The 22827-nt window shown below is 33.4% G+C and overlaps 1 protein-coding gene across 2 annotated transcripts in view; it reads left to right on the top strand.

Moving 5' to 3' along the window:
• Nucleotides 1-22827, top strand: part of LOC126878560 (rho GTPase-activating protein conundrum-like) — a 195362-nt gene that overhangs the window by 143596 nt on the left and 28939 nt on the right. For both annotated transcript variants that reach the window (XM_050641345.1, XM_050641344.1), the window contains exons 4-8: nt 1417-1532; nt 4373-4633; nt 11020-11185; nt 19784-19934; nt 21037-21384. In XM_050641345.1, coding sequence (XP_050497302.1) covers nt 1417-1532; nt 4373-4633; nt 11020-11185; nt 19784-19934; nt 21037-21384 — 1042 coding nt within the window. The remainder of the gene's footprint in view (nt 1-1416; nt 1533-4372; nt 4634-11019; nt 11186-19783; nt 19935-21036; nt 21385-22827) is intronic.

Here is a 22827-nt window from a genome sequence, read left to right as displayed (position 1 = left end):
TTTTTAGTATATTCTTTATAATATGCATTGCCAATATTTTGTATGTGCCATTTTTCAATGCCGTGTCCCTGTGATTTTTGCATTAGTTCTTATCTCTTTTTTTGTAAATTGGACATATATTGCTTCCGACCATTCTTTTGGTAATTGTTCTTCGTTCCATATTTTTTCGATTAATCTCTGCATTTCTTCATGCATGCGATTTCCGATTTCCTCCATATTTGAACACCTCAGATGTTATTTGGTCTTTTCCTGGACTTTTATTTTTAGACTCTATTTAATATTTTTGACTTCTTTCCCAGGGGGAGACATCTCATAGATATGATTTGGATTTTGACTTTGATATTCTTCCTCGTTATCTAAGTTTACTTCCAGATTTTCTTGTCCACTTAGCAAATTTTAATTTACTTCATTTACTTCGCTTCTCTAATTCTTTTCTACATACGTGATGGATTTTCTTCATTTTTTAATTTCTTCTCTACTGTTTTTGTGTTTGTGATAGTTAGGCCCCGATAGTTATTGCAATCTCTCTTACTTCCTTTTTTCTGGATAGATGTGATCAAGCGTTCTTTCCAGCTCTATGGTATTGCTTCTCCTAATAGGTGCATGGTGAATAATTTGATGCCTTACGATATGTATGTATATGATGACTGATCACATTAGCAAAATGGTAGAAAATAGAATAATCCCAGTTAAGTCAACCCCAATATAATTAGAGGATATGTAGAAGAAAAACAGGCAGTATGTGTAGATAAAAGTAGTAGAAGAAGAAGATCTTATTTTTGGACCCGAACTGTTGGTCTGAGGTGAGATTTTCAGTTTCAATTTTCTTGGTTTTCCTCTTAAGTCAGTTTTTTAAACAAAAAAGAGATTTCAGGCAGCTGTGACCTTAGCCTGAAAAATGATGGCTCATAACATATTTTCCCCGAATTTTATAGTCATTTAACCTCTGTTGGGTGCCAGTGGCGTACCCAGAAACTTCCTCGGGGGGAGGGTTATCTGTCACTGAAATTTTTTTTTATTGTTTATGAAAGAGAAATTACATTTTCCTACTATTCTTTGTGTATTTTTTATATGCCCTGGGAGGGGTTTTAACCCCCAAAATCCCCCCTGGGTGCGCCACTGTTGGGTACATGCTTTAATCTGAAGATATAGCATTCATTAGGTTGGTTGCTTTAATTAGCATTTTTTGAGAGGTGTTTCATTACATATTTTGATTTCGCATTTTTTTAGAGGTGTTTCATTATTTTGATTTCGGTGGAATGCATTTGCTGCATTACCCGTCTTTATTTGTCTTCACTTACCATTCCTTTGTATTTAAGACACTTTACAAACTAAGCTTCTAGTTTTAAGAATAATATAATAATTCAGAATAATAGAATTTAAGTAAATAAAATTTATATTATCATCTTTCAACAGACTTCAAGTACAGGAACTAGGTCACGATCTGCTACTCCGGATTCCTTGGATTCTCTTGACAATTTAAATGACGAAATTACTTATGATGACCAAAATTTGACTTCGCTATCTCCCTTGTAAGTACTCAATTTTTAATAATTAATATTAATATAGCTTAATATATATTCAGTGACGGATTTACGGGGAATGGGGAGAATCCCCACCCCGACCCCCACACACCAAGCTGAAACATAAAAATGAGCTGGGAACTTAAGAAAATTCAGGGGAACTTAATGCATATTAAAGGGGAAAGTCAGTGTTTTTATGGGCAAGCGTCCACAGGTCCGCATCGTATGCATCGGACGCATCGTACGCATCGGGTTAATTTTTCATACTGCGTCCACTGTAACTGTATCGGCAGCGATCGGATTGCCGATGCCACTACCTGCTAGGGTAGAAAAATTACCAAGGTAGACTTTAAAATTGGTAGTTTATTTAATTTAGTAATTAATTTATGCAGATTAACTAAATTTATTAGTATGGTAAAATATTATATTTTATTGTATCTGTTTAGTAATCAAAAATCCACGAAAACCTAAAATATATAGTTCTTTTTTAAATATCTACAAAACGAAACATGCTAGGTACATACAACCTGATATCAAAAGAAAGCCTAATATTTACTACAAAATGTAATACTAATATACAGGGTGTACCATTTAAAAAAATAAAAAAAATTGTATTTGCAAATGGTGATCACATTGTATATTATATTGATATACCTATGTCAAAGATATTAAGTTATTTAAAAATGACACTATACTGGTAAAAATCACATTGTATATTATATTGATATACCTATGTCAAAGATATTAAGTTATTTAAAAATGACACTATACTGGTAAAACTCTCATACCTATGTCATTTTAAATATTTCAAAAATTATTAACTTAAGACCTATAAAACCTTACACAAACTCTACATGTTTTTAAAAAATACATTCAAAACTGATTTGCAAACATTTTTTTATAGGCATAGTAATATTACAGCTTATACACCAATTCTCTCGGTAGACCGCAAGCTAAAGCAGAAACAGGACGGTAGACCGCATAGTAGCACCAATTTTTTTTGACTTATTATACATTTGAATATAAAGGAATACACAAAGCTGTTACAATTTGATTTAAATGGAAAATAGTAACTACATCACTATCTAAAAGTTTCTTAAAACATTAATTTATTAAAGTTGCCTTTCTGAAATCGGTAAAATACTTTCTGTGGTTTTCAACTACTTGTAACACACTTTGCTTGCTATTTTATCTTTTGTGAGGGTCAGTGAAATTTCTTGCATCAATAGTGTGACCAACTCCAATTCAGTTGAATCCGGGACAAGGCTGAAAAACAATACCTAAAATCCGGGACTTTTCAATGAAAATAGGGCCATTTTTTTTTTCAGAAAAACTAATTAAAATACAGAAACGAAAAAAGTCGACCATTTTAGTTTTTGTAGAGCTATAATCATCAACATTGTCATCATCAATAGCGTTACAACTTTTCGCGAGTTTTTGCCGCGTTTACTATTACATTCCATGTTTGTCAATCCTGTGCCACTAATTCTCATTGTCTTATTCCCATTTTCTCCAGATCTTCTTTGACTGCATATTTCCACATTTTTATAGGCCGTCCTAGACACCTTCTTCCATCTGGCTTTCCCCAGAAGAGAAGAGATTGTTTATAAGGCGATTGTCGTTACTGCGTATCACATGCCCTGCCCATCTGAGTCTATTGGCCTTTATATATCTGACTAGATTTTCCTTTCCGAATAAAGACTAACTCATTATTGTATCTGCGCCTCCATTCGTTTGTCACGATGTCTCTGCAATGGCCATATATCATTCGAAGTATTTTACGTTCCCACACCACCAATTTTTGTATCTCGTGAAAGAACTTTTGACTTCAGTAGGTGTTGCATTGCAAAGAAAGATCTGTTTCCTGCCATTATTCTTGTTTCAACTTCTCGCTCTATTTTGTTATTTGTGATTGTTGCTCCTAGATATTTAAATTCTTTAACCACTTCGAAGTTATGATCGTTCATAGTAATGTTTTGCCTTAATCGCCGTCGTTCTTGTTTTGAGACGACCATGTAGAACTATAATACCACGAAATAAAATGCAAGCGTTTTGGGATGTGGTACTAGTATTACACTCTAGAAATTGTCGACTTTTTTTCGTCCCACCAATTCAATTTGATGTGAATAACGTATTCAAAATTTCAAAATATAATTTTACCAAAACGTTAAAAATTCGGATGGCCCGGAAGCCTTGTCCGGGACGCCGGGACACGACTTCGTAATTCGGGCCATGTCCCGGATTTTTCGGGCTAGTTGGTCACACTATGCATCAATTTTACATGTCTCTCAGTAACATCATTAACAACATAATATGTTTTAAAAAGTTCATTGCTTTAAGATAGAAAAATGTGTTGTTGTTTTTTAACGAGAATAATTTTCATAGTTAGATTCTCAAGATATCTTGAAAAAGACCAATAAACATGAAAAATTCGTAATATTTATGATATTTTAATCCCCATAATCAACTTATCATTGCCTGTAATATTTGTTTCTGAATATACCTATAATATATAAAATAAAAGTTAAAACTGAGTTTACTTGTTTCATTACGGACAAGACGATCGTCAAATGCAAATAGCCTTAGATTAGCTCCCACTGCCCCACTGGACCAAGCGAAAATCCGAACAGAGCGCGTGGGGTGCGTCCACTGATCAGCATTCCGAATGATTCATCGGCACGCATCGCAAAAGTTGCCTCTCGAAGCAACCCTTCGGCATTCCCGATGATGCGATCCGTACAATGCGGGTCAGTGGACGCAGGTACATAAGTTTTTGTACAAGGCAAACTAAAATCCGTTGCGTACGATGCGGGTCTGTGGACGCTTACCTCTGAACCTGTTTTTTGCAGCTCACTGGATCTACAAGACACAGGAGGAAAAAAGAAAATAAAATCAACGAATAGTGAACCATGGCAAAACAAAAAGTTTTACAGAAACGACCGAGGAGATGTAGCTCATACTGGCTCTGAAAATGTAGTTCTAAAAGGTTACCAAGCTTTATCCGAAAATGGAACATCACCTCGACCTCCCAGAGAAAGAAGTGGTAGCGATCCAACCACCGAGATCCATTTCCAACCCCTAAAACAACGCAATTCTGCAGACTCTGTGAGGTAAGATGTTTATTCAACTTAATATGTCTTTAATTACTAATTTAAAAACAATATGACCAGCCTATTCTCACTATTATGTAATAATATCATATATGAGGCCCTTAGAATACAATTGGTGTAAGTACCAAGTTTTCAGAACACTTTGTTCAAAGTTCTAGACAAATTTAAAAAATCTAGGTACTACTTACCATGTTTTCAATTTTTGATCATTTTATTATTAGTTTATGTAGAAAGTTTGAAGCCACCATGTTTTCTGTGTGTTTGTGAGCCCATTTTTGTATTTAACCCAATTTCCTAAAAATTGTCACTTACACCTCTTGTGTTCCAGGGTCCTCATATCAAAAATGATATGTATTTACCTGCAAGAATCTTCCACAGCTTACAGGACAGTAGCTGTTGAGGTCAATGGAGCAAATGCCATTATTGTGATTGTCTTTCCGTGCTTGCCAAACTGCCAGTTTAATTTTCTCTATGTACTCTGCAACGCCTCTGCGTGTTAAGTTGAGAGTGGCGTTGGTTTCATGCACCCCGTTACTATCCTGCATGTCTCATTTAATGCAGTGTCAACTTGTTTGGCGTGGGCAGATCTGCCCCAAACGGGGCACGCATATTTAGCAGTTGAAAAACACAGTGCCTGTGCCATTGTTCTTAGACTCCAGGACATGCACCCGATTTGCTTGCCATTAGATTTTTGAGTATGATATTCCTATTTGTCACTTTCCCTCTCGTTTTTATGTAATGTGTTCTGTAAGTGAGGGACCGGTCCAGAGTTACTTCAAGATATATAGGTTGGTCTGTGTGTTCTAATGCAGGGGTTCCCAATCTTCTAGCAACTGCGTACCACTTGAAATATTTTGAAGATTTTGGCGTACCACCGAACATCGGGGGGCATGGAATGGAAGGAATACTACCCCCGATTCTAATTTTTTTAGAAACATGTTTACTATCAAAAACAGGTCCATTGGATTTATTTTATTTTAATTAAATAAATAATATAACTTTAAATTTAATTATTCATTGACTTTTTCAAGCTTTTTATCAAGACAACAATAAATATGATTATTTGTCAATTATGCTTTCTAATTTTTATTTAAAAATATATACTTCTTCTTCTTTCTCATAATCCTTAGTGCCCTTCAGGGCGTCGGATGAAAAATATATACAGATATACGTGTATTACTCATAGCTATACAAAATCATCATGCAATGTTATACAATTGGTACAAACTATCAACCAAAAAAAATATAAATCAACAGCAATCAAAATTAGTCATTTTGTATCGAGATTAATGCGAAGATTGTTGCAGTTTGCCTGTGATTAAAGTGTCAATTGCATGAGTAATTGAACTCAATTTTATTCTTAAGTCCTCTTCAACACTTGTTAGTCTGTTTCTATATTTATTTTTTATATACAATAGTTCACCCGTCTCACACAAGTAACTAGTGACAAATGGCATCAAAAACAGCATAGCTTGCCGGAAGAGCATTGGATACTCGGATTTACACCCGATCCAGAAGTCAATTAAGGATTTCTCTTTAAAACTGTCTTTCACAGAACTGTCTTCTGTTAGATCGATGAATGTTTCCTGTAATTCGAACTCATTTTGGTGACGTTCCTGCAAAAGGATTTTTGGTCAACTTTGGAATAATCTTCAGAGAAGTATTATTTATTAAAATTTTCTTGAAGAGATTCCAAGTGAAGAATTATATCAGCAACCACATCTAGTATTGGAGATATTTCTTTTTCTTCAAAAAATGATGACAGCGTAGGAAATGCAGAGACAATCTTCTCCTGTATTTGAGAACAAAAAAGAACCAACTTTTTCTCGAAGTAGTTTATTTTCCCATTGACTGTGATGGGTGTTGTGTTTTCTCCTTGAAGAACCATTTTCAGCGTGTTGAGTCTGTCAAAAATGTCAGCTAGATACTCTAATCTTGACAACGATTCTTCATCATAGAACAAGTCTTTCATGTCATTATTTTTTTCACTTAAAAGCATTAAAACTGCTGACCTCAGTTAAAAGAGACAGGTGACAATTTTCCCTCGAGATAACCATCTCACTTCTGTATGCAACAGAAGAGTTTTGAACCTGCCACCCATATCTTCACACATCAAGGAGAATAATCTTAATGTCGCTTGTTTCACCCTCGCGACGCGTACCACCTGAAACCTTCCCGCGTACCACCAGTGTTACGCGTACCACCGGTTGGGAACCTCTGTTCTAATGTATTACCATTAATATTGAACTCCTCAAAAATCCGCAAACGGTAGAAAGGTTTCAAAACTATATCGAAACTAACTGCATAATTAATGAGAATCTAACAACCAGCGAACAATGGGAAATGTGTAAAAGTAATATTAAAGAAAGACGCAGCAAATAATATTGTAGGGCCAGAAAAACCACCATCACGCAATGACTGGTTTGATGCTGAGTGTGAGGACATTACAAGAAGAAAGAACGATGCATATAAACAGATGCAGTAAAAAAGAACCCGAGAAAAACAACAAAAATAAAAGATCTTAGAAGAGAAGTGAATTCATAGAAGAAAAGCGAGAATTTATGAAAATAGAATACTGGAAGAACTAGAGGCATAAAACAGGAAAATCAAACAAGAAAATTCTATAAAACTCTGAATAATGTAAGAAAGGAATTCAAACCAAGGCCAAGACTATGTAAGGATAAGGAGGGGCACATACTCAATACAAAAGGAGAAATATTGAAAAGATGGGTGGAACACTATAAAGAACTACTTACCATCGAAGTAGAAGATCCAAAGCAACAAAACCCAAGAGCAACCAACAATACATCATTAGAGCCTCCATCAATTCAAGAAGTACGGGATGCAATAAAACACCTAAAAAATAATAAATCTCCAGGAAGTGATGGTATATCCGCGGAACGGCGGAACTTATTAAATATGGAGGTGCTACCCTGACTAATCAAATATATAAAATAATACTGAGAGTCTGGAATGAGGAACAAATCCAGGAAGAGTGGTGTATTGGAATCGTTTGCCCGCTACACAAAAAGGGTGATCAATTGGAATGTAGAAACTATATAGTCCAGGGCGCATCTGTTATGAGATGGACGTTGAGAGGTGACTCAAATTTTTTTGCAGAAATTGCTTTAAAATAACTCAAATAATAATATTTGAGTTATCCTCCCACTCAAAATGGTCCGGAACATTGTTAAATAATCAAAATGTCAATATGAAGAAAAATATCTTTTTGTTTATTGGTTTTTTGTTTATAACTTTAAAACTATTCATTTCTGAGAAAAGTTGTACTGACATAAAAGTTGCGTAATTAAATTTCCTACAATATAGAATTGGTTAAATATTTAAAAAATTTCACCCTTGTTGCAAAATAGCAATAATTGCGAAAAAAAAAACATAAAAAAACAAGTATTCGCATTTTACTTACGTTTTTCAACCATTTATGCTACACTTAGGACCTTCATATTTTACCCAGAAAAAATTTATGATATACATAGTAAAACAACACTGTAAATTTCATTAAGATCGGTTTAAAAGATTTTGCAAAATAAATTTTGCAACCCAGCTTTCGCAAAAAAAATTTAAAATGTTGCAGGACTGAAAATAAAGCAGATAGCAAGTTGAATTTTTTTTGCTTATAGAAGTGTACTGTACCTTTCATTTGCAATTTTCAAAATTAAAATCGAATAATTACCACGGCGTCAGGAATTTTTTTTAATAAACATTTATTTTTGGTGCTAGGCGCAGGACAGCGGTGTTCGATTCACACAAGTTGATTTCCACCAAAATTTCTTCCAATCTTTATCTAATATATTATTTTCTTACTCTATATTTTGTTGTATTTTAATATTTTAATTCCACAAAAATCAAACTAATTTTATTATTGTTTGTGAAATATTGTTTAAACTATTGCATATGTTTAAAAATAATAAACTTTTATTCTCTAAGTTAAAATGTATGAACAAAGAAAGTTTTTGCTAAAAAAGTGTTATTTCAAAGGATAGAGTATGTGTTTTTATTTTGCAATAAACAAATTTATTTATTTATATCGAAATGTGATAAAAATTAAAATGTATCAATCATTATCAAAGGTCATTGGAATGCCCAATCAGAGCAAACTATCCGCTGTCCTGCGCGTAGCACCAATAATTAATGTTTATTAAAAAAAATTCCTGACGCCGTGGTAGTTAATCGATTGTAGTTTTGCAAATTGCAAATGAAAGGTACAGTACACTTCTATACGCAAAAAAAATTCAACTTGCTATCTGCTTTATTTTCAGTCCTGTAATATTTGGAAAAAATGAATTTTTTTGCGAAAGCTGGATTGCAAAATTTATTTTGCAAAATCTATTGAACCGATCTTGATATTGAACCGATATTGAAATTTACAGTATTGTTTTACTGTATCATATAGTTTTTCTGGGTGAAATATGAAGGTCCTAAGTGTAGCATAAATGGTTGAAAAACGTAAAATGCGAATACTTGTTTTTGTATGGTTTTTTCGCAGTTATTGCTATTTTGCAACAAGGGTGAGTATTTTTAAAATTTTGAACCGATTCTATATTGTAGGAAATTTAATTACACAACTTTTATGTCAGTACAACTTTTCTGGAAAATAAATACTTTTAAAGTTATAATCAAAAAACGAAGAAAAAATAGAATTTTTTCTTCATTTTTTTGATATTTTGATTATTTAAACAATGTTCCGGACCTTTTTGAGAGGGAGGATAACTCAAATATTATTTGAGTTATTTTCAAGCAATTTCTGCAAAAACATTTGAGTCGCCTCTCAACGTCCAAATATACTAATATTTTTACAGATGCGCCCTGGTCTAATAGGGGAATAACCCTCCTTAATACAGCTTACAAATATTTTCGACAATCTTATATGGTCGCCTAAGTGCACATTCAGAGGAGCTTCTTGGAGAATATCAAAGTGGTTTTAGGCCTCGTCGATCAACAACAGACCAGATCTTTGTGCTGAGGCAAATACTGGAAAAAACCAATGAATTCAATATCGACACATACCATATTTTCGTAGATTTTAAATCGGCCTATGATAGTGTCCTAAGAAATAAATTGTATGAAGCCATGGATGAATTCCACATCCCTGATAAACTGATAAGATTGGTTAAGGCTACAATGCGTAAAGTCGTTTGCAAAGTCGAAATACAGGGCGAACAGGCGACAGGGAGATGCGCTGGCGTGTCTCCTCTTCAACATAGCTCTGGAAAAGGCGGTCAGAGATGCCCGAATAGACAACAGAGGAAATATTTTTAATAAATCATCCCAAATTTTGGCATATGCCGATGACGTGGACCTAGTTGCCCGCACAACACGCAAACTAGAAGAAATGTATACCACCTTCTCAAATGCCTCAAAAAATATAGGCCTAAAAGTAAACAAGGAGAAAAAAGATGATGGCATCAACACCCAACAATAGAGCCAGAAACATCGGTCACCAATTCTCTTTTGATAACTCTACCTTTGAAGTGGTGGGCAAATTCATATAAGGCTCCCTGATCACCAAGGAGAACGTCATGACGGAAGAAATCAAGCGAAGGATAATCCTAGCGAACAAATGCTATTTTGAACTGAGTAGACATATGAGAAGCAGAAACTTAAGCCAAAAAACAAAAATAACCATAATATACAACACCCTTATACAACCAGTGTTGACATATGGATCGGAGACATGGACCATCTCCAAGGCAGATGAAACCTTCTGCTTATATTTGAACGAAGGATCCTGAGAGGCATATTCGGTGGCATCTGTGAAAATGGTATTTGGAGGAGGTACAACTACGAGGTATACCACAGATATAAACATATATTTGGTGGTAAAGACGTAGTATCTCTTATAAAAATAGGAAGACTAAGATGGGCAGGACATCTAGCAAGATCACAGCATAACAACCCTCCTAGAAGAATCCTTATGTCACAACCTGTGGGAAGTAGAAATAGGGATAGGCCAAAACTTAGATGGAAGGATGGTGTAGATGAGGATGGGAGAAAAATAGGCGCAGCAAACTGGCAACGGTTGGCAATGGATAGGACTGACTGGCGTAATATACTTGGGAAGGTCGAGGCTCTTTCATAGGACTGTAGCACCATTGATGACGATGACTGTGTGTTCTAATGTATTGCGATTCCACGCAATTTGGAGTTTTCGCTTGGCTTCTTTTGCGCGAAAATAGAAGGCGCAGACTTGGGTTTTAGAATGATTGGGCTTCAGGGGGGAATTTTTCAAGGTAGTTTTGATAGCTTTCTAGTGTGCGGGCCTCTTTCAAGAGTTCTAAATTATTGTAGCGAGTGGCTTTCTTGTCTTTTTAATTTTTTAATTTGATATTCTTTCTCTTATTTTGTATTGTAGTATTCTTTATTTACAGACCGACGCAAAACGATCATCATAAACCTCTGTTTCGAAGCCATACTAGTGTAACAAAGAATAACACAAAGGTTTACTTGAACAGTAATGAAACCAATGAAATAGAAGCTGTCAGTTTTGAAGGAATGTTGAAAAATGATAATGATACTAATGCTGTGATTATTGAAGTAAGTTATAGTACCATATATTTATATTTTTATTATAGAACATTCCTCCTATACTATGTTCATTCCCAAGATAAGCTAAGTTTCAGACGCCTGATCGGTGGGTGTGTTGTATTGTTACGCTACTGACTTTACTAATTTGATTTTAGACACTAATATTTATTTTGAATTGACTTTATTTATTTTTAAATGAGAACACTTATATTAATTTAGATAAAAAGACTTACTTAATATTATTTATTTACAACACTAACTTACAAGAACAATAAACACTTATTATTATATATTATTTAATTTATTGAAAAATACTACATTATCTACTTTATGTTGTACTTGACAAAATTATCTATTCAAAAATGCCGCCAAAACGTACGCTCGAATACAGTACCACTTCGCGGATTTATTGGACTACCTCCAACACTTTTTCTTCCTTTAAATACTAAAATACAATGTTCTCGAATATTCATGAAACAAAACAACCTTTTTCTACGGTTTAAGAATTATTTACGTAATACATCAAAATAAGGTAAAGCGAATTCTCCAGAAAATAGTTATTTATGTACCAAGTCAGTAAAGTGACTCTTTATCGAACGAGTCTGATATTATGAGCCGAGCGAGGCGAATAACAGACGAGTTAGATAAAGATTCTTTACTGACGTGGTGCATACAAAATTTTATCGCCAATTATAAAAAACATTAAAACTTACTTAATAATTACATCCTAATGAAAAAAGAGTGTGTGTACTTGGTACGCACGTAAGACGTTATTTTTTTTTTATTTTATTTTGGATACAGACAGGACAAACCCATAAAAGTATCCACTACAGAATTTCAGATACATTTACAATTTTACAAACTGATATATATTTACAAACTAAAAGTAAAAATATTCATTGAAGTAAGAACATAAATACAGGAAATGATATAATATGTATGAACAAAAGAGAAGAAAGAAAAATGAGAAAATAAGCGATAACAAGACTGAATACACCAAAAGACTAAGTTTCAAGAAAGTGATTCTTTAATAGTTTTTTAATCATATCCGCTTTATGAAAGAAGATGTCAATATCCACAACGCTAGACAATTTATTATAAGTATTTGTCATTCTATGAGCAGGTGAATTTAAAAAGTAATTTGTGCATGCTTGGTCCGTAACAAAAGTATAATTATTTCTAGTAGTGTGGCTTGGAGTACGAATTTTCAGGAAATTTATAAGATCAATACAATCTACATTATTATTTAGGACCTTGTGAACAAATAAGACATCCACAATTTGTCTACTATGCTCAAGAGAAATTATTTTTAAATTAGAGCGAATGCGTTGTCTATCACTATCAGGATAAAATTTCCTTTTACAATAGGAAATAAACTTATTTTGAATGGATTCTACTTTAGAGATGTATACCGAATAACGCGGATTCCAAATAATAGAACCAAACATTAAAATACTATTGACATATGCTATATACAGTGAGCACGTAAAGGTTGGAATAAATTCATTTTCTCGAGAACGGACGATTTTGGAAAAAAATAGTGAAACAGGTCAATTTTTATTTTTACATTACGACTTTTTGACATATATATTATACTAGTGACGTCATCCATCTAGGCGTGATGACGTCATCGTTGATTTTTTTAAATGAAAATAGGGATCGTGTGATAGCTCATTTGAAAGGTAATTTAATTCTCTATTTAGTAATATAAACACTAACATAATTTTTTTAACAGGGCGTCCAAAAAAAAAAAAAAATTTTAATTAAATTTATTGACATAAAAAGAAGAACGTGTGTAATTTATTTAATTCAAAATTCATTTTACTGTTATCAGAAAACAGGAAAAAATGTTTATTTGGCAGATAAATATTGTTTTTGCTTAAATTAAATATTAAAGCAGCCACCCACCAGCCTCGTGACAGTTTAAACATTTAATTTAAGCGAAAAGCCATGATTATTTTTCAATAAACATTTTTTCTGTTTTTTGAGAGCAGTAAAATGTATTTTGAGTTAAATAAATTGCATACATTCTTCTTTTTGTCAATCAATTTATTCCAAAAAAATTTTTTTTTGGACACCCTGTATAAATAATTGTGTTAATGTTTATATTACTGAATAGAGAATTGAATTACCTTTCAAATGAGCTATCACACGACCCCTATTCTTATTTAAAAAAATCATCGATGACGTCATCACGCGCAGATGGGTGACGTCACTAGTATGATATATATGCCAAAAAGTCGTAATTTAAAAATAAATATTGACCTGTTTTGGGATTTTTTTTCAAAATCGTCCATTCTCGAGAAAATGAATTTATTCCAACCTTTACGTGCTCACTGTATAACGTTCTAATGGTAAAAGGGCTTTGTAACTCAAAACAAGTTCTATATAATATGAAGCCCAACTGCTTACTGGCTTTTCTAGTAATATTAGAGATATGTTGATCAAAGAGTAGCTTACGGTCCAAAAGTATACCAAGATCCTTAACGCTTTCTACTGCATGCAATACACAGTTAGAAATTTCATATGTGTTATAGTTTAAGTCAGGGCTGCTGCGAGAAAAATGTATATAATTACATTTTGAAACATTTAAAAACAGGTTATTTCTTACACAATAATCAGATAAATTGTTTAAGTCTTCTTGAAATTGAATTCTATCATTAGGACATGAAATACAGTGATATATCTTTAAATCGTCGGCATACATAATAAATTTAGCAAATTTAAAACAGGCAGAAATATCATTAACATATAAATTAAAAAGTAAAGGACCTAAATGGGACCCCTGAGGCACTCCTGACGTAGTGATCACAGCATTGGATTTAAAAGCTCCTAAAGTTACTTGTTGTGATCTATTTCTGACGTATGAGTCAAACCATCTTAATAAATTACCATGTATACCGATTTCAGATAGTTTCAAAACAAGAATCGAATGATCGATTTTATCGAAAGCTTTACTGAAATCAGTATAAACTGAATCAACGCTTTTTCTCTCATTTAGACTTTGAAGTCAGTGGCGCACCCAGGGAGGGGTTTTGGGGGTTAAAGGCAAGCGTCCACAGACCCGCATCGGACGCATCGTACGCAACGGATTTTAGTTTGCCTTGTACAGAAACTTATGTAACCGCGTCCACTGATCCGCATCGTACGGATCGCATTATCGATTGTCAAACTAAAATCCGTTGCGTACGATGCGGGTCTGTGGACGCTTGACTTAAAACCCCTCCCAGGACATATAAAAAAGATATATAAAGAATAGTAGTAGGCGAGGAAAAAAAGCACTAAAATCGCCTAAACCTCTAACTTTTTTAAAGTAAGACGGATTATGAAACCTTTTGCATTCGATTCGGGAGAGCTCCAGGGAAATTCTTGAATACTTGGCATGAGGAACAAATGAAAATTGCATTCTTGTAGGCATAAAATGCATTTTTCAAAGTGCATCTCAAAGTGTTCACAAAATATAAATTCACAACTCAGAAAATAATCATGGGAATGAGTTCAATTTTCATATTCGGAGGATTTTGAGGTTGCTAAACAGGAATGTAGGGTCGGCGAAGCTGTAAGAGGTGTCTGGTGCCAGGAATCTACGTCATCTCGTGGAATTTTATAGAAATTCCTATGAAAATAGTTGAATTTTATTATCTCGGGGTTTTGAGATCGCTGAACACGAATATTCCAACGAAGATGCTAAACGAGATACCTGGTGCCCTGTATCAACGTCGTCTCCGGGAATATTATGACAATTCGTAATACAATTAGTTGAAACTTGTTATTTCGGGGTTTTTAAGGCAACTATAAAAATTATTATTAATAGTAAAAAAAAAATTCGATTTATTTATTTTTTCATAATTTGCGCTCTGATCTAAAACAACTTACTGTTATTGTTACTCACCGTTGAATTTTTTAACGAATTTCTATAAAACTCCAGAAGACGAAGTCGAGTCCGGGCACCAGGTAATTTATACTCATACTCATACAGCATCTTCATACAATATTTATTGCAAAACTCCAGGAGATAATATAGATACCTACCAGGTACCTCGTACAGCATCGCCGAAGCAATATTCGTGTTCAGCGACCTCGAACACCTTGGAATAATAAGTTTCAATGATTTTCATAATAAATTTCCATAAAACTCCAGGAGACGACGTGTCTACCGAGCACCAGGTACCTCTTACAGCTTCGCCGACCCCATATATCTGTTCAACGACCTCAAAACCCCCGAGTATAAAAATTGAACTCATTTCCATGATTATTTTCCGAGTTTTTAATTTTTATTTTTTGACACTTTAAGAAGCACTTTGGAAAATGCATTATCCGTTTACAATAATGCAATTTTCATTTGTCCCTCATGCCGAGCATTCAAGAATTTTCCAAAAGCTCCCTCGAATAAAACGCAAAAGGTTACATAACGTAATGGTTTATATCCTCGTCTATAGGAAAATGTAACTTGTTTTTCACAAACAATACAAAAAAAATTCGGTGTCCAAGCCAACCCCTCCCAGAGGAAAATTCTAGGTGCGCCACTGTTTGAAGTATGTATTCAATGTATAAGAATAAGTTTGTATCGACTGAACGTTTTTTCATAAAGCCATGTTGTTCAATGTTAAGTAGGTTCTTTACGTCATAATAAAGAAAATCAGAAATTATACTTTCAAATACCTTACTAAAAATATTTAACTTAGAAATAGGTCTGTAATTTTCAACTTTGCTTTTATTTCCGGATTTATGGATTGGAATAATAAAAGCATTCTTCCATTTATCAGGAAATTGACCGGCATTAAGTGATTTATTAAACAACAGAAATAAAGGTTCTGTTAGAGATTGTTTACAGTTTTTAATAAAATCACTAGGTAGCTCATCTGGTCCAGGCCCTTTATGAGGTAAATTTTCAAGTTTATTTTCAATAATTTCGCGAGTAATAGTATATTTACAGATATTTAAAGGCGTGTTAGTTTAAATATTACCAAAATTGCTAACATTACTAGGTACAAAAACAGAAGCAAAGTAATCAGAAAATACGTTACAAATTTTCTGTACGTCAATAGTAGAGCCCTGAGCAGTAAGCAAACTGTTTGGAAAACTATGGGAATTTCTCTTATTTTTTACAAATTGCCAGAAGTATTTAGGATTTTCAGTAATATTGGTTTCAACGTTAGTTAAATATTTTTTATAATCTTCATTTATTAAGAATTTAGATCTGCCCCGTAAAATTTTGAAGGTTAAATAATCTAAATTATTGTTGTATTTTTTCCATCGACTATGAAATTTAAGCTTTTCTTTAATAACTTTTATTGTAGAAGTAGAGAACCAAAGAGGGTATCTTTTATAGTAATTAGGATATGTAGGTACATGCAAATCAATGATTTTATCAATAATATTATAAAACAAATTTACAGCTTCATTTATATCATTTAACTTAAATTTAGTTTTCCAATCAACTGCATATAAGAGACGGTTAATTTCATTAAAATTCGAGAGTTTAAAATTTCTTCGAGATTGGTTTAAAACCCTAGTGCAAATATTAAAAGGAATATCTACATCAAACTCTAAAGTATTGTGATATTTATCCTCGGGAACTAGTGGATTCGTAGACAAACATACATTTTTATCAAAAAACTATTGTTAAATATAAGGTCTAAAGTATTACCTGATTTATTGACATTTGGGTTGTACTGAACCATACCAACCAAATACATGGTGGTTTGCAGTGGTCATTCCCATATAGTAACCATTTAATTTCAGGGAGATTAAAGTCTCCACAAATGACAAAATATCATTAATATTATTTAGGTAGATATCAACAAGCTTATTACAAAAAAAATTTAATGCAGCCATGTCTCTGGGAGGTATGTAAACACAACCCACGTGTACTTTTTGTTTATTCCGAGGAGTGATGGTGACCCAAACATCTTCTGCTTCAGAACACCAAGACTCCTCGGAATAGCTAGTAAGTTCCTCGGACACAGCTATAAGAACACCTCCTCCCGTAAGTTTGCTAGAAGAACTTGTCTTCCTATCCCGTCTATACACTTTATAACAAGAAAAAATTTCTTCACTTAAAATTGATGTATTCAGCCACGTTTCCGTTAAACAAATTATGTTTTGTTCACAATTAAGAATATTGCGAAATACAATGCTAACTTTTGAATTTAATCCTCTAACATTTTGATACAAAAAAGACAGATTAGAAACACCAGCCATATCCATAAAAAAAATACAAAAAACAATGTCAAAAAAATAAATATGTAGTTTAATCCAACTTCTCGATATCCCCATCGCATGAAATTTTTATAATTCGGGATCTATCATCCTTTCGCACAAATATGACGCAATTTCTTGTCCAAATATATTTGTATTGTTTTGATTTCGCAGCTAGTTTCGTATCTCGTAGAACTTTTTTATTTTTAGGGGTCAAGTGTTCATTAACATATAATTGGTCAGATATATTTTCTATTTTCAATCCCCTAAACCTACCATTTTGACGACGTTTTGCTTTTGCGGCAGCCAGAAATGCATCCTTTTTAATTTTTTTAGAAAATTTTAAAATAATAGGCTTAGGTAAATCTGTACGAAAAGTTGAGGAACGGTAAAAAGAGTCAACATCACCTTCGGTTATAGGGAGATCGATAGCCGAACCAATTTCGGAAACTATTTTTAAAACATTCTCGTTATCTTTAAAAAGGAACTCCGCATATCTCAACATCATTGGCTCTTAACTGTTGCTCAAGTGTATCCACTCGAGAATTTAAAAACTTGACCTCATCCCTTAAATTTAAATTTTCTTTTGTCAACTTTTCAATTTCCTTAATCTTGTTAGTAAGAGTAGAAATAGTATTTTCAAAAGTTGTAATTGAATCGCTGCAAAAATTAACAGACTGCAACAAATCTCCGTATTTAATGTTCATTGATGCCATATCCTTCTGAATACTATGCAAAACTTTCAACGTTTGTGACGAGGAGGTTTCTTCTAAAGGAAAGTCATCAGAATCTTCATCAGCAACAATGACCGAACGCCTCTTATCAACTGTCCCTCTGCAATTAGTACACGTCCAAGATAAACCTGGTGGCTGAAAGCGTGAGACATCCGATTTAGTTAAACCAACACACTTAGCGTGATAGAATTTCTGACAACCACTACAACATTTCAGACCAGGTGATTTGCCGCTGACTCCTTGAGTACAAAGTACACAGATTGGCATCGTTTAACCAGAAACGATTAATAGTCTATTAAGTAAAAACTAGACGAACTTTTTACAGTAATTAGTGTATTAGATTTCTGACTTGAAATAGAATTATAACCATCAAATTTATGAATTAATTACTCACATTCAAAATCCATATGCAAACAGAAAAACTACACCAACTAATACTTTCAAACAATACTCTGCTGTAGTGAAAATTTAAACAATATCGTTTACGGTAAGACTGAGAATATCGCCGTAAATTGAGAGCGAATATAAACACGCCCGCACCGAACGACTGTCTTCGAACTATGACTTCTATTATACTTATATTATTATGATTTCAACGAAATAAATATATTTTAAACAATTAATCGTATTTTTATTTAAATATTAAACCAATTTTAACACTTAATATAAAATACCAATAATTAAAAATACCGTTAATAGTTACGTTATGTTTATGAAGCGTAGCCTCCCGCAGGGCAGTTGCTTTTCCCTTGGTGAATAGTAGAAAATCTAAATAAGTATATTTGCTAACAAATTATCATTAATATCTGTCACCGTCCTATATACATATAATCGAATTAACAAAAACACCATTTCATAATATACAATTTGTATTTGCATTAATACAGAACTTAAAAGATTTAAGAATTTTATTAATTTCAGACGAAATAAAAATTTCGTATGACAGTAATGAGAATGGACGGACGATGACAGAAAGCTTTTGCATGATGGCCGATTTCGATGTTTAATCGATAGTTGTTATCAATATTGAATAAGTACCTAATTACTAAATCTGTAAAGTTTTGATTTATGTTTTATGAATATAATTGCAAAATACTACAGAAGTTCACTTTCTGACAAATTTAATTAATAATAACGTAAATTTTTTACATTATTTTTAATAATTAAAGTAAATAAATTTTAAGTTCACTCAAATAAATAATCGATTACTGCCATCGACCACTTACATTCAATCTCAGTTTATTTTGATTAATCGCGGCAGGTAAAGTAAAATTCTTCTTTCAGTACAATAAATTGTTACTTTACTGTCGCAAATGGCGTCAAATGAGTACAATAATCAATAACTTTAGTGACGGTTGGCGATAAAAAATATTTACATAATACCAAAATTAAAAGAATTTACTAGTACATTCGGCAAAGCCCATCAAACAAGTTAATAAAAAAGGTTTGTTTACAATTTTCGAATTATAATAAATAGGCCTGAAACTTCGGCGGTCGATCGACGATGATGTTCGTCACAATAATAATGTCATTTCTATTTTATATCTGATGATTAATGATTGTACATTATTAACATCAGGTTTTGTTTTTCCGCAGCAAATGGTTGGAATTTAACGTAAGATGTTGTATTATATTTATTTCCTCAGACTCATCTCTCCATTTTTTTTTTCAGAAATGGGACAACGAAGGGATCAGTATTGATCAGTTAAGTGATAGTGAATACCAATATTTAAAGCCACTGTTGTACATGGAATTAGTTGCCATATTTGATACTTATAAGATTGTTACGACATATTTAAAACGCAAGGCTAGTAAAAACAAAGGTAAGGGGAAACGCATCTGCTCGATGGCAAAACTCGTAGCTTTAATATATAATAAGGATGACTCTTTGTTTCTCCAGTCTGTTATTCGTTTCACTGACGTCTGGAACAGCAGTCACTGCTGTAGACCCCTTTTTTGACGCATTGCTAACAAAACTTTTTCCATGGGTTTTTACAATTATTACGGAAGTGACCTGGCATCTTGCATCTAAAGCATGTTCTTTTGGCATCGTATTCTGTAGGGTTTGTACGTATCTAATTTCCGCGAAATTTTTTACTTTCTCGGGTCCTTTCGTCTTCTAAAGTTTCGTATTCTTGGGCTAAATCTTGCAATTCCGATAAATTTTCGAAGTCCCGGCGGCGAGCATAAAGCTTATATTCTGGCAGCATATTTTTATATATCCTTTCGAGTTCTTGGTTTCTTGAAGAAGATCCTTCTCGTCTGATTAATGTTTGAATATCCGTGATTTATCTATCCACTGGTTCGTTTTTCCTTTGCTTCCTGTTTCTGATTTGCTCCTCTAGTTGTAGCGAATACTCTCTGTGATAGAAAGCTTTCTTAAAATCTTTGCTAAAATCCGTCCATGAATTCCAATTTGTGTTGTTGTTTCGGTACCATAACAATGCATGGTCTCCTAACAATTCTGGTAATGCTTTCAGCAGATCTTGCTTATCTATGTTGAGTAGTGTGGTTGACAGGGAATTGCCTTGTCGCACTCCTGTTTCTATTGCAATTTATTTTGTGCTACACCTTCTTCTCTTGTTACTTTAGTTTGAGATCCATCCATAGTCATTTTTGTTAATCTGATTAGTCATTTATGTATAGTTTGGTTTATTTGTTTAATTTTAATTTGGTGTTAATATAGTTTTCTTCTTCTACGGCACTACAGCCCAAATTGAGCCTTGGCCTCCTTTATTTTTTGCCTCCACCCTTGCTTCTCTGTGGCTGCTCTTCTCCATACACGGACTTCTAAAAGGGCTTGTGCGTCGCTGTTTACTGTGTCTTCCCAACGCTTTCTTGGCTTTCCAACCGTTAATATAGTCCCTCTCCTTATTAGATTATGAATACTTTTTGTTATATTTATTTATTTTTCCATTATTTCAGGTGGAAATGTTTTTGGGGTGAACCTTTCAACATTGGTAATGCGTGATATGCCCCGACCAACCGATCACTCAATGGTACCAGAGATTTTTCACGATATTATAGACAATTTGAATACCAGATGCATCAAGGAAGACGGAATTCTTCGTCTTGCCAGCCAAAAACAAAAGCTGGAGATATTGTGCAACGATATAGAAACCAAATTTTATAGCTCCAATAGAAAAGAAGTGGAACAGTTGCTTAAACAAGCGCCTGTTCACGAATTAACCGGAGTTCTTAAGAAATTATTGAGAGATTTACCTGAACCTGTATTTACAATGGAACTTTTTGAAATGTTTTATAAGACTAGCAGTAAGTACCACCAACAGTTACCTTCTTTATAAGCAAACAAGTGAGCTTATTAAGCCTATCCAAACTTATCATTTAAGTAACAGTAGAGATATTGCTTAATGCACAGACCAAAATGAGTAATAGCAAAGAATTAGCAATTTTTAATGATTTTGCTTGCCTTACACTGTAAAAACATGCTATTGTTTTAATATTTTTGCACACTTGCATCATTCTCAATTGCATCATATTGTTAACTATACTGTATATGTAATGGTATATTTTACTATAATATAATGATACAGAGTGTTAAAGTGTTAAGTATTTTCTGTTCTTTTATATGGTGTGGAGACATGGACTCTTAATAAACAATGTCTCAATAGATTGAAAGCATTTGAAATGTGGACATATCGTAGAACGCTGAGAATCTCCTGGACAGACAGTATAACCAATGAAGAAGTACCTACTATGAAAAATGGAGAACAGCACGGAGATACTGGGTTCCTTCAAAATAAGAAAAGTACAATATCTGGTACAATATCTATAGAATAGGTAGAAGAAAAATATCCTGGCTGAGAAACCTCAGAGAATGGTTTGGATGCAGCTGCATCTAGCAATCTAACAATCGTCATAGCAATGATGATTGCCAACCTTCGTCAAGTAGATGGCACGTAAAGAAGGAGAAGAATGATTCAGATAAAATAACAATTATTAAAAAAAATAAGCTTCAGATTTTGCTGCGTCGAGCTTTCGACTCCTATGTGGAGTCTTCATCAGAACATCTGGAGCTGGATTGGTATCCGAAGCGGACGAGTATCTACCAAAGAGAACGAACTACCAAAGAGGGAACTGTTGGCCTTCGTTAAAGCTTATTTAAGTTTAATTTATAGACTTATTTAAGTTTCATGGAAAAAACAGGGTTCGGTACAAATGTATTTATGACCTAGTGCCAGAGATTACCGTGTCTCGGCTGAACTCGGAAGAAGAAGAGTCCGAATATACTCAATATGAAGATTAATCATATGGATCTAGAGCAGACTTTTATACATACAAAGTCTTAATGAAAAGCAAATTAGTCAATCGAGAGCCTAATTATACAAGGTGTTACAAAAATACAGGTCATAAATTAAATCACATGTTCTGGGACCAAAAATAGTTCGACTGAACCTAACGTACCTTAGTACGTACGTAAATGTGTACATAAAGAAAGTTATAGCCCCTTGAAGTTACAAAATTAAAATCGATTTTTTCCAATATATTGAAAACTATTAGAGATTTTTTATTGAAAATTGACATGTGGTATTCTTATGGCAGGAACAATAAAAGTGAAATTTGTGTACCCCATAAAAATTTTATGGGGGTTTTGTTCCCTTAAACCCTCCCAAATATTTATGTACGTTCCAATTAAATTATTATTGTGGTACCGTTAGTTAAACAAAATATTTCTAAAATTTTTTTGTCTCTTTG

This window comes from Diabrotica virgifera, chromosome 10 (assembly GCF_917563875.1).
Source record: "Diabrotica virgifera virgifera chromosome 10, PGI_DIABVI_V3a".
In the NCBI taxonomy this organism is placed as follows: Eukaryota; Metazoa; Arthropoda; class Insecta; order Coleoptera; family Chrysomelidae; genus Diabrotica; species Diabrotica virgifera.
Note: the sequence above shows the minus strand (reverse complement) of the source record. Positions and strands in the feature narration are given on the sequence as shown.